Here is a 12,881-nt window from a genome sequence, read left to right as displayed (position 1 = left end):
CTTTCGCTGTCAATGCAAACGAAAGAAAAGAAGCAAGAGAGCTACAGCAAAGATTTTTATAGCTAACCCAAGATAGACCACTGCCTGTCCAATCGGAACAAAGAGTCATAGTTGCCAGAACAAGCAGGGCGGTGACCAGAGCCAAGGACAAGCTAGTGAGATCCTATTGGCGCGTTCTCTTAAACGTTAGCGTGTTTCTGTTAGGGAACGCCTACTATGTGAAGTGCGCGTGTGCAATACCTACATTTGCCTTTGCAGTCCTAAACAACTCGATTTAAAAAAAAACTTTGGCAAAGAGTGAAATCTACAAAATGTTGTTTTAAGAACAGAAAACTGTATTGAGATCAAATGTTTCATCGGCCAAAATCCATCGCGTTCATCTTCTCCCACTGGACTTCCTCTCACTACCAAATGTGGAAGTGAGAGGAAACGCCAAGCGGATGCTTCACATTTATACATCCGGTAATATATCTGTCTCATTGTTCTATCTGTGGTTACAGCTAAACCCCGCAATAAAGACAAGATGGCAGGACTGCCCCGCAGGATTATTAAGGTAATTATTCAGTGATTTTGACAGAATATTTTTTGTTGTGTGTGACAGATTCATAAAACGAGCTAATGCTGATAATGCTCTGTACTGTTAGCAAATTAGTTAGATTGCATTTGCACTAGCTGCAAAGTTAGCTACTTCCGTTTCGTTCCTGTTCCATAACCGAATAAGTATCTTAAGGTGGGTTAAATACGTCCATGCTTGTTAAAAATGGCGGATAAATGTGGTGTTTGTTTATTCGTTAATACATTATACACGGTGAATGTAGCATATAGACAAAACAACGTTAGCAATCACTATAACTAGCTAGCTAAACCGTTAGCCAGCCACCCATTCCAAATAGGCTAGCTAGCCGTAAATGTGTTGCAAGGAATAAACAATCAATTAAACAGCCTATTCTCTTAACTGTGCCACAATATAAATGGCTGAAATCTTTATTTTGGGCTAAATTGCCCATGAGTAAAAAAATATACTTTAACCTTTTATTAAAGGGTCAATTTAGCAGGCTATTTACTAATCAAAACATGACCATTGTGGCAGATATTTTCCGCAAGGCCTGTGTTAGCTAACTAGCATAAGAAGTTATAGGCAGTGGGCAGGAGACACGGATAACTGCGTACATACTTGGGGGCCAGGGCATAAGCAGGATTTCAGTTTAACTGAGCTTCATTGAAATGGATAGTTCGATTCCACTTACCAGTCAACAATTTCTCTGATTAGAAAGCTAGGTAGTCATGACACACCCATTTGATAGCTGTCAGGGCAATAGCCCAAGACACAAATGTTTTTGTTTAGCTAGCTACACAAGGATTATAATTATATTTCAGACATCGACTATGCTGACACAAGAAAAGTGGGAAATCAATATAACATTTATTTTGACATACACTAAAGAAAGTGATGAGCCTAGATATACTAGTACAGTGCCTAGAGAAAGTATTCATACCCCTTGACTTATTCCCCATTTTCTTGTTACAGCCTGAATTTAAAATGGATTAAATAGATTTTTGTTCCGTCACCCATCTACACTATTGTTGGGCGATATAGCCTAAAAATCATGTCGATAAAATATTTTAAATATATATACACACAGTGTTTCAAAATAAATAAAGGTGTATATATATATTTTTAACTAGGCAAGTCAGTTAAGAACAAGTTCTTATTTACAATGACGGCCTAGGAACAGTGGGTTAACTGCCTTATTCAGGGGCACACCGACAGATTTTTACCTTGTCAGCTCAGGGATTTGATATAGCAACCTTTCGGTTACTGACCCAACGCTCTAACCACTAGGCTACCTGCCGTACCAGTCAAAAGTTTGGACACACCTACTCATTCCAGGGTTTTTCTTTATTTTTACTATTTCCTACATTCTAGAATAATAGTGAAGACATCAAAACTATGAAGTAACACATATGTAATCATGTAGTAACCAAAAAAGTGTTAAACAAATCAAAATATATTTTATATTTGAGATTCTTCAAAGTAGCCATGAAACATAGACTTTCTTAGTCAAATTTGCAGGCTTCCAAGAAAAGTTTATACTAGTTGGCCTCTATCCTATGGTTCTTTTCAACATTTCAATCATGATCCCCTCCCACAAAAACAATGTCCCCCACACAGGGAATGTTGAGCTGTGGTTCCCATTCCCAAGTTCATGTCTGGTGTCATTGCGATTTGTCATTGAATCAGTGCTGTTATGCTAACAGAGAGAAGGACAATCGCGCGGGGGGTGTGTGAGTAAGGGAGGGAACACACATGATGGTTACATTGGTTGGATGTGGTGGGAAAATGCGAAGTTCTTGGAACTGTTCCCAGTGAGCTTGGCCCCTGAGCCCCAATGAGCGTGCGACCAGTCCTGGAGCCCCTCGCTTGTCTGTGTTTGGACTGTGTGTTTTTGTCTGTGGGTTATCTGAAACATTTCAGGAATCTTGCCCCGAGTTGCATTTGGGGAAATAAAAAACAGCAGCAGGAACAGTGGCTGCTGCTAGGCAACTATTTTTTCCCCCTCTATTAGTTGTCTGTCTGTCAAAGCTGCCTGTAGATAGATCTAGGCTAACACAGTTGATTTATTAAGCTACATTGCTCTGTTGACCTGGGATGTCCTTCAGCCTGACCTGTAGCATCATCATCGTAGAGAGAGGCTATTTATTGTCTGAAGAGTGCTCAAGATTTTGTTATAGGATTATGCACTTATATTAAGTATAAACTCATGAAATGAAAGTGTCTAAAGATGGTTATTGGTGTGTTAGGCTTCCATTTAGGCTGTTGGAAAAATAGAAATAGGCGAGTGAAGAGGAATAGGCCTAGACCTGTAAAAGTCCATTGTTATTTCTGCACCTGCAGTATTCCTTCAGTGGCCCCTTGTTGCACACCTCTCTGGCTCAGGTGTGTAACCCAGTCAGCCTCATGCATACCATAAGGATGTATCAGATTCCTTTTGCTCCATCACATTGAGATGGGTGTGAGTTTCTACAGGTCACAGCCCTGTGTCCGGGACACTTGGCTGCCACGATGAGCTAGTCAGCCTATAGTCTGATGACGTACTCTTGCTGCTCCAGTGGTTGATGGGAAAGTTAACCCTAGTTGTCACCTGGGTCGTATTCCTTAGGACACGCCACGGAACATTTTTTGGGGCCGGTTTTGTAATGGAAAACCCAAATAAGCATTTTTTGGGGGGGGGGGGGCAAATACAGGTAGTCTTTCCCTGTTTGTCTTCTGTATTGGTGCTTAATAATAATAAATATTACTCTGTCACCTCAAAGCACTTAGCACATTGCAGAGAATGAGAGAAATCTGACTCAGCTGCCTGATATTCTGCTTTAGGTGCTATTGCAGCCAGCTACGTGTGTGTGTGTGTGTGTGTGTGTGTGCAGGCAGGCTTGGGTGATATACTGTATTTCGTGGGTGTGTGCTATGCCACTGAATAAGTTAAGTAGAACTAAAAGAAATCTAAGATGTCAAATAAATGATCTCCAGCTACATGCACTTGGTTTGCTAAGTGGCTAGATTTCAAGATTTTGGTTACAGCAGAGACATACATTCAATCCCCTCCTGGATCAAGATCCCTGTTGCCTAAATTGTTTTGTGTGTAAAATAAATGTTTTTTTTTTTTAAATGATAGCGCCCCTTGTGTGCACTACCGGTAATACCGGTATGCTACAGAAACGGTATGACAATTTGGATACCGCCCAACCCATGTGTGTGTGAGAGAGAAAGGAGAAGACCACAATGCACCTCTTGGCAACAGGTCTCCTTTGTAAGCGACTAGGCTAAGCGTAGTGAGTCACTGGTTGCTGCCAAGTTGGAGGCGTGGCCCAGGACAGGGTGCTTGTGTGTTTCCCATCCATTTGATGGAGAATTGTTAGGCTAGATGTTTTTGGCTGTAGGCGATGTCTTTGAAAGATTGATCAGTACTAACGCTGATAAAGAGGGTAAATCTAAAATGTGCCATTTTTCTTCTATTGTTAGGTATGAGTTAGCAAGGGAACATAAACTGTCTACTGAACCATGGTTACCACCACTAGATTGATAGATTCCGAATGGGAAAGCACAGAATGAACATTGTGGCAGGTGGCCTACATGCTAAGACAACTACAGTACGCTTGCTGGAAAATGAAACCTTTGAAATATTGAAAGTAAGCCAAGGCTATGTGAAAGTGAGGTATTTGTCACAGTTAACAGCATGCTTTTCAAGAGCTACTAGAGGGGTCAGGGCAGGCTCTGGGCCATGTGTCAGGAATGACATGGGACAATCTGTCCTCTTGGAGGACATGTAAAGGACAGTGGATGTCCCGTTCGTCAACTGATCGCTTAGCGCACTGTTGACGTCTGGCTGCCGACATTCTCATACGGCCGGCACTCTGTTCAGTGGTGCTAATTACTCTCGGCAGGCAAACACTATTGGTGTGTCCGAGCCTTTAGGCTGCTTTTCACATAGGCTAGGCCTACCTTAAGTTCTCTGTTCTAGTCGAGACAAATACTCCAAAATCACACAATGGCAAAGGTGCATAAAGATGGAAGAATCAGATATGTCATTGTTTTTAGCACTGCCCACGGTGTTCTTAAACTACGGCGTGCGACATGGTTCAATGTGCCAGTAAATTAACTTTTTCATTTTTAAAATTGCTGCAGTCTTGGAGCTAGAATTTGGATCATGTATACTGTGCTAATGCCTATAAACAAAACAGTAATGGAGAGCAGTGTACAAAAGGTGAACTTAGCAAACAAGGCATTTGTTCTAAGTACACGGGGGCCGCCGTCTTTCTGCATCTTTACCATTGTCACTGGCTACGTCCCGATTCCCTACCCTTCTCCCTGTCATGGATTTCCAACCATTGGACTGGTATAAGTATTATATAAGAATAATAATATATGCCATTTCTCAGGTGCTTTTATCCTAAGCGATTAACAGTCGTGCATATATTTTACATACGTGTAGTCCTGGGTATCAAACTCACTATTCTGGCGTTGCAAGTGCCATGCTCTACCAACTGAGCTACAGAGGACATTGGCTGGAGAGAGTTTCCTCATTAGAAGGGAGTATGCAATTACAAACTTTGGGAGAAGGGTGGAGAATCAGAACGCAGCCACTGTACCTTTCCTCACTGTGATTGTGTGTCTGTATTTGCATAGAGGTATACCCTGTTTCTATGTCTGTCGTTTGTTTGTCAGGAAACTCAGCGCTTGATGGCTGAGCCTGTCCCAGGCATTAAGGCGGAGCCTGACGAAGGGAACGCCCGCTATTTCCATGTGGTCATCGCCGGGCCCCAGGACTCGCCCTTCGAAGGCGGCACGTTTAAACTTGAACTCTTTCTCCCCGAGGAATACCCCATGGCAGCTCCAAAAGTACGCTTTATGACCAAAATATACCACCCTAACGTAGACAAGCTGGGAAGAATATGTCTAGACATCTTGAAAGGTAAGAAACGCTTGACTCTTTGTTTTGCACCAACATGGTAGCCCGGCATCCAAAGTGATTTTTCTATGTTTCACCGTTGTTTCATGTTTAGTTAGTTAATGGGGAGCATTTCAACATGGTGAGTTTAAAAAAAAACTGGTTTATTTGTCAGTACAACATGGCTGCTTGAAAATGAAGATTTTGGCCTAGATTGTTAGCGATAATGGAGCAAATTATGTCAGTATTGAAAATATTGAGTAGGTAGATGTTGCAGGTGCAGCTGATACAGGGTCAGATATTCCTTTCATACCCCTAATAGTTTCGGTTAGGTTTGGGAAGGGATTAGGGATGCACATTTTTGTCAATTTTGCTGCAGACTAGTTGACACTCATTAACCAGTCAATAAACAGTAAAAAAATAAATAATCTAACAGTAAAATGAGGTGGCCAACAGGAAATACTATCAGAGATCTGTATATAATGACGAGATGCTTATGTTTCCACCCTAACAATGGGAGTCGTCCCAAGGCGGGAAAAGCAGACGACAAACTTAGGCCCAAAATAAGCCCATAGAATTGCATTGGACTTATTTTAGACAGATTTTGTGAGAGTGAAACCTCTCACTTTGACTCTTCCTCTCTGATACTAACGTTATTTATGCATACAAGGACCTGACATTTTTCATGAAGAGCTTAATGGAAACATGCAATGTTAGCAAGCCAATCGTCTTACAGTCAAAAGGCTATAGCCTATTATTGAACATGCAACTTCTGTAATGAAGCAGCTAATAAAATGTCATTCTCAAACATTTGGCTAAATGTAATTTGCAGAAAACACAGTTCTAAACAGCGCACCTAATGTGAGCAGTTCCATATGTGACAGAGATGAACAGCTCCGTTAGAAACTTAGAAAGAGGGGGACTCTAATAGCAACTACTATGATGGGTTGCAAATATGACTAGGATTGTGCCTTTGGCTTCTGGACAATGAAAGAAAGTTGATATGAAAACCAATAGAACTGGAGAGAAGGGCTGGTTAATGGCAGTCTTTATAAAATAATTAACTTCTATGGATGGATTTTGATAAGGCTACTTTGAAGCAAGATAAGACATTATTTGAATTGAAGTAAAACGTTCAGGTTTCAAACCATTTTAATGCCTCAAGCTCACATTGCAAAGTGGTGGGTGACCCGCTGATAGTCAATGGTAGGCAGGCTATAGCATATGCATCCGAATGGGAGGCGCGCTTTACGAGTTGAGATTGAGAAATAAAAATGGCTCCTTTTTTAAAATAGTGGCAACCAACATTATCTGATTCTAGGTCTGACATTTAGGTACGTCTACCTTTCTGGAAATATCACGATATATTTGCTATTGGGGGGAGGATCGATAGTTAAATATCAGGATATTATTTCCCTTCATAGCTTGTTCTCCTTCTTTTGAAATAGGGAGACAATTTGTTTTCAGCAGTTTTTTTATTTCTGTGACTGATAAAAATGTGTTCTCATGGCTCCCTCTGCAGCAGACATCTGAAACATGGAACGTCAGTTCCAAAGTATCATGATAATATCGTATCCTGAGGTCCCTGGCAATTCCCAGCCCTAATATTTGGCCTGTTTTATCATCAAAATGATTTATGTACAATCCAGGTGACTGAACAGATACTGGGGATATGAGACCGCATTAACTGTCTGTCACATTGCTGCACCTGCTCTGTTTCTCTGTCATACACATCAGTAAGTTCAGGCTTGTTAGTGGGACAGGCCTGGGCATTGTTTCCTGCCATATCCCCACTGCGTTAGAATCATGTTTGGCCTGCGAGCACTATGAGGGATTTGCCTTTTTAATCTCGCTCAAAATATCAAGGGCCTCTGATTACACTTTTGACCTCTCACTCAAGCCGCATCTCCCCATTGCTGCGACATGCCACTAACTGCCTATTCACTGCCACGTCACTCAAAATAGAAACATTGCTCAAACCTCTCTCCTTCTGCCTCCCTCGTTCCCCCTTTTTCCTCCTTCCTTCATCCCTCACTTTCTCCCCCTTGTTTTGTCCTTTTTTGTTTTCATCAAATCTCTTCACAGATAAATGGTCTCCAGCCTTGCAGATCCGTACAGTCCTGCTATCAATCCAGGCATTACTAAGTGCTCCCAACCCTGATGATCCTCTAGCGAATGATGTTGCGGAGCAGTGGAAGTCCAATGAAGCTCAAGCCATAGAGACGGGTAAGTCTAGATGAAACCCGGCTCAGAGGGGAGAGTCTATAAGGACACTCATGACCTGCAAAACAACTAACTAAATTCTAAAGCTGACCCTTACCATAACCTAATTTTAACCAGTTCTGAAATGAAATATAGTTTTACAGGCCAGTAGTATCCGTATAGCCTTTTCTGGCTCTGAGCAGTGCACTCCTTCCCGTTTCTGTCCCTTTTATTGTGTGGTGCCTAATGAACACAACCTTGTTACAATTGTACTTCAGTCTCTAAATGTAGGCTACCATTCAGCCAATCCAACACTGAATCATATTGTTGAAGATGCTTTATCTTGCTGGTAACTATAGATGCTACATCTAATAAAGTCATAACTTCCTTTGATAAACATTTAATTGTTATATTGTAGCTTTTTCACTCTGTAGCCTATCATGCAAAGCAAGTACAAATGTGACAAAGTTAACTTGAAGCCTCAAGGATTCTACCAGAAGACTAATAATGAACTAACTCTCACCAGTCACCAAAGCATGTCTTTTTTTAGAACAGACTATAATGGACCTAGTCTTGCTTTCTGACTTCATCTCTCTTCCTTATTTTGTGTTGCAGCCCGGACATGGACCAGGCTTTACGCTCAAAACAACATAGAAGTGTAGAAAACGTAAAACAAGCTGAAAGAAACCGAGCGGGAAGTCGGTGTGAGAACACACTCCTTATTTCTGCCAAGACCTCTTCTTCTTCCTACTTCATTTGCATTTAAAGGACACCGTCTTGGAGGGAAAAAAAGGTATTATTATAATAAAATAAACATTTAAGGAATATATTAAAAAAGAGGAAAAAGACAAGTAAATTGGTGATTTTAAATGCACATAAGAGAAAAACCGTAACTTGTCGTCTTTGTCCTAACTCACTACTGTTCAGATGCATGGGCAGCCAGGGTTGAGATCTAACTCACCACCTGGCTTTCTTTTTCCATTGATTTGGGAGGAAACCGCCAACTTCTGCTTTTAACTAGCTTCGTACAGAAAATTTAAAAAAAACGAAGTGTTTGTCCCATGTTTTTTTCGGAGGGGGTGGGTTGGAGGGAGACAGTGGGGGTTCTTGTCCAAGATGGCCAAACTTTAAAAAAACTTTTCTTTTAACTTTGTTTTCTCTTGTGATGCTGGTTGTTTATTGAAATCTGCTGATTAGCCCCATGTAGTAGACACACCCTTTGAGACAGGCTATTGTTGGACTCATTACCCTGTTGAAGGCCAAGCCACAAAACAAAATCAACATAGCGCCTGCTAAACCACTTTAACATGAAATACAAAGTAATGATATAACGACTAAACAATGAATCTGAGCCTGCCACCATCATCACGTTTAACTGTTGCAACCGCTGTCCGTGTAGAGACCCTAACGTAGGCTTGTGGCGGAGGGAGGGCAGTAGGGAGTGGGATAGGGGTGGCGGGACAGAAATTCCATAACTTTCTTCTGTTTTAGGAATACATTGTTTTTCTCGTCTCTCCTTTTATTTGATATGGATGTTTTCCTGACATCGCTTTACTACTCCAAATGACCCTCGGGCTACATGGCTCTTTTAGCTTCTTGTTCTTCCTGTTTGTCACAATCTAATGCTACAAGACACAACGGTTTACTTCCTTCCCATGGCATTAATTTCAGAAAAGTGTAATGAGTTGTAAGTTCTGCAGTGTGTGTTAGGGGGGATTTTGCTCGAGGAGGTTGGGGGGGAGGTAAGGGTAGGTAGTTAGGGGTAATGGGGGAATCGCAGGAACACACTCCAAGAGATCAATGAAGGCTTTTGTCTCAACTGTCAATATTGGTATTTGGTTTGAAAAGTCTGTATTCAATTCACTGTTTGTAAATTCATTATTTCTATTGAACTGGGGGGAGGCATGTTTTCCTGTTCTCCAAATGGTTTGAAAACAGTCCACCTGCATTTTTTTTTCTGTAAATAAAATCTGTTGATTTAATAAGAAAATGTGTGCCTTTGTTTTTTGAGGAAGTAAGGATGGCAGGCTAGGACTTACGGTATATCCTCAATTCTATTGTTGAATTGAATACATTGAACTCAACATAGGTCAGATTCAACAGTGAAGCATGACTGCTGAACATTGATGTTGAATGATGACTGCCCTCGGGTGAATTCAGAAAGAAGAGGAGCCCTTGCTTATTGCCAGTCTTAATCTTCACTCTGGTCCTAGATTTTTTGACAATTACTGAATGTATTAGTCTATTCTTCTATTGATAAGTCAGCCACCTCATGGTGATACAAATAACATTTTCTACAAAATATTTATATTTTTCTGTACATATTCCCTCATCCAAAACAGCAGGGACACTTAGAATTATTGTATAACAGGGAAGGTGGCTCGTTATTCGACTTACCACCAGAGGACAGCAATGTAACGTTAAGGTTGATACTAGTTATTGAAATGTACAATTCCATGGTAACAGTGATGCTGAGATGTGTCATTTTAAAATGTATTCAAGACAAAAACCAAAGATAAACAAACCATACAACTCTATGCACAATAACGGCTTTGCAACTTTTGGTTTTTCTTTGACATTTTAAAGGGACAAATATGAGTCATCACATTGTTATATGGAATTAACCACATCTAATCGTAGCATGACGCTGATAGGTGGACACGGCGCAGTACGGAGGTCAGCAGGTTGCGGTGCTCGCGGACCACAGTGGTTTGGCATAGGGAATATGTGTGTTGACAACGGCAACCAGCCAGCATGTTAGGCAGACAACACTCCGGGATATGCGATGCTTGTATGCGAATAGATGAATAACGTTTAAATTGGATTGCCTGAAGATTTCTTTGGAGATATTGTGTGCGTGGTTTCTTGTTGCTTTCTTGGCCTAGTAAAGGCACTTGACTTGATCTGGTTAGATCCCCATTCACACCACCTTTCGTATTTCCTTGGAGCACGAAGATTGCAGAATATTGGGAATATATGATGAAGTTTAAGCCCAACCAGACGAGGACTTATGATGGTGAAGGTTTTAAGAGACGAGCGGCATGTTTATGCTTCAAGAATGAAAAAGAGGACGAGGTATGGATGGGACTCACTAAAATCACGACACTTCCGAGACAGCTACGTCTTTTCGTATAACTTTAGAACCTACTCGGCAGGTTAGGATAATGAACGTAGCAGGTTAGGAACATTAAATTACGGTTAGCGAAAATGCTCTCCAAACCTGCTACGAAAAGTCACTTGTATCTAAGTGGCGTAGCTTTAGGGAGTCCCAGGCTGAGACTCGAGATGATTGGTTAGATATGGGATAGATATTCACATGACTTACTCATCACAAGAACACGGCCTATTTAACCAAGTTCCTTAAACACTCTCTTTATAATCAACCAGATATTGTATTGAAATCCCCAGAAAACCCTCAGTAGAAGACTTAACATTTAAATGGATTTTGTCTACCTCTGTGACAAATTCCTAAATCAAATCAAATATTTCTCACATGCGCCGAATACAACAGGTGTAGATTACGGTGAAATGCTTACTTACGAGCCCTTTCAAGGAGTACCTGTACCGAGTCAATCTGCAGTACGAGGTAGTTTAGTGTTGAGATAATTGGGGTAAAAGTGACTAGGCAATCAGGATAGATAATAAACAGAGTAGCAGCAGTATATATGGAGAGAGAGTGTGTGTGTGTGTGTGTAGTGTACCGTGAGTGTGCATAGTCAGTGCAACAAAACAAAAGGGGTTCATTGCAAATAGTCTGGGTAGCCATTTGATTAACTGTAATGCAGATTTATGGCTTGGGGGTAGAAGCTGTACAGGAGCCTTTTGTTCCCAGACTTGGCGCTCTGGTACCGTTTGCCATATGATAGCAGAGAGAACAGGCTATGACTTGGGTGGCTGGAGTCTTTGACAATTTTTATGGCCTTCTGACATCGCCTGGTATAGAGGTCCTGGATGGCAGGGAGCTCGGCCCCAGTGATGTACTAGGTTGAACGCTCTATGCTCTGTAGCACCTTACGGTCGGATGCTAAGCAGTTGCCTTACCAAGTGGTGATGCTGCCAGTCAAGATGCTCTCAATGGTGCAGCTGTATACCTTTTTGAGGATCTGTAGGCCCACGCCAAATTTTTTTCAGCCTCCTGAGGGGGAAGAGGTATTTTCGTGCCCTCTTTTCACGACTTTTGGAGTGTTTGGACCACGATAGGTCCTTAGTGATGTGGACACTGAGGAACTTGAAGCTCTCGACCTGCTCTGTCGATGTGAATGGGGGCGTGCTCGGCCCTGCGTTTCAAGTAGTCCATGTCCTGTCTTTCTGAGGTTGTCCTGGCACCACACTACCAAGTCTCTGACCACCTACCTATAGGCTGTCTCATCGTCGTAGGTATTACAGACTAGGTCAGGGAGAGGTTGAAAATGTCAGGTCAGCACATGCTCTGAGTAAGCATCCTGGAAATCCGTTTACAAACCTGTTTAAAAGCCTTACATCGGCTACAGAGAGAGTGATCACAGTCGTCAGGAACAGCTGGTGCTCTCATGCAGTGTTCAGTGTTGCTTGCCTCGAAGCAAGCATTGAAGGCATTTACAGTAGAGGTCGACCGATTATGCTTTTTCAGCGCCGATACCGATTTATTGGCGGGCCCAAAAAAACGATACCGATTAATCGGCCGATTTTTTTTATTTATTTATTTATTATTATTTTTTTTTTATAATGACAATTACAACAATACTGAATGAACACTTATTTTAACTTAATATAATACATAAATACTATCAATTTAGCCTCAAATAAATAATGAAACATGTTCAATTTGGTTTAAATAATGCAAAAACAAAGTGTTGGAGAAGAAAGTAAAAGTGCAATATGTGCCATGTAAAAAAGCTAACGTTTAAGTTCCTTGCTCAGAATATGAGAACATATGAAAGCTGGTGGTTCCTTTTAACATGAGTCTTCAATATTCCCAGGTAAGAAGTTTTAGGTTGTAGTTATTATAGGAATTATAGGACTATTTCTCCCTATACGATTTGTATTTCATATACCTTTGACTAATGCATGTTCTTATAGGCACTTTAGTATTGCTAGTGTAACAGTATAGCTTCCGTCCCTCTCCTCGCTCCTACCTGGGCTCGAACCAGGAACACATCGACAACAGCCACCCTCGAAGCAGCGTTACCCATGTAGAGCAAGGGGAACAACTACTCCCAAGTCACAGAGCGAGTGACATTTGAAACGCTATTA

At 41.3% G+C, this 12,881-nt stretch overlaps 2 protein-coding genes across 3 annotated transcripts in view; both read left to right on the top strand.

Annotated features, from left to right (window-relative positions):
- The first annotated feature begins 496 nt into the window (after positions 1-496).
- ube2n (ubiquitin-conjugating enzyme E2N) lies at positions 497-9,639 on the top strand. 2 transcript variants are annotated; one of them, NM_001141197.2, is given in 4 exon segments: positions 497-553; positions 5,225-5,471; positions 7,533-7,673; positions 8,265-8,680. In NM_001141197.2, coding segments are annotated over 4 exon segments (465 nt in total). In that variant the 5' UTR covers positions 497-523; the 3' UTR covers positions 8,312-8,680.
- Positions 9,640-10,289: 650 nt separating this feature from the next.
- The window catches only part of LOC106561424 (diphosphoinositol polyphosphate phosphohydrolase 3-beta), a 37,637-nt gene continuing 35,045 nt past the window's right edge, over positions 10,290-12,881 (top strand). The window contains exon 1 of the mRNA XM_014125387.2: positions 10,290-10,724. Within this exon, the coding sequence (XP_013980862.1) occupies positions 10,626-10,724 (99 nt within the window). The 5' untranslated portion in view covers positions 10,290-10,625. The remainder of the gene's footprint in view (positions 10,725-12,881) is intronic.

Source organism: Salmo salar, chromosome ssa10 (genome assembly GCF_905237065.1).
Source record: "Salmo salar chromosome ssa10, Ssal_v3.1, whole genome shotgun sequence".
In the NCBI taxonomy this organism is placed as follows: domain Eukaryota; kingdom Metazoa; phylum Chordata; class Actinopteri; order Salmoniformes; family Salmonidae; genus Salmo; species Salmo salar.
The sequence above is the reverse complement of the archived record's forward strand: the minus strand, read 5'-3'. Positions and strand labels throughout refer to the sequence as shown.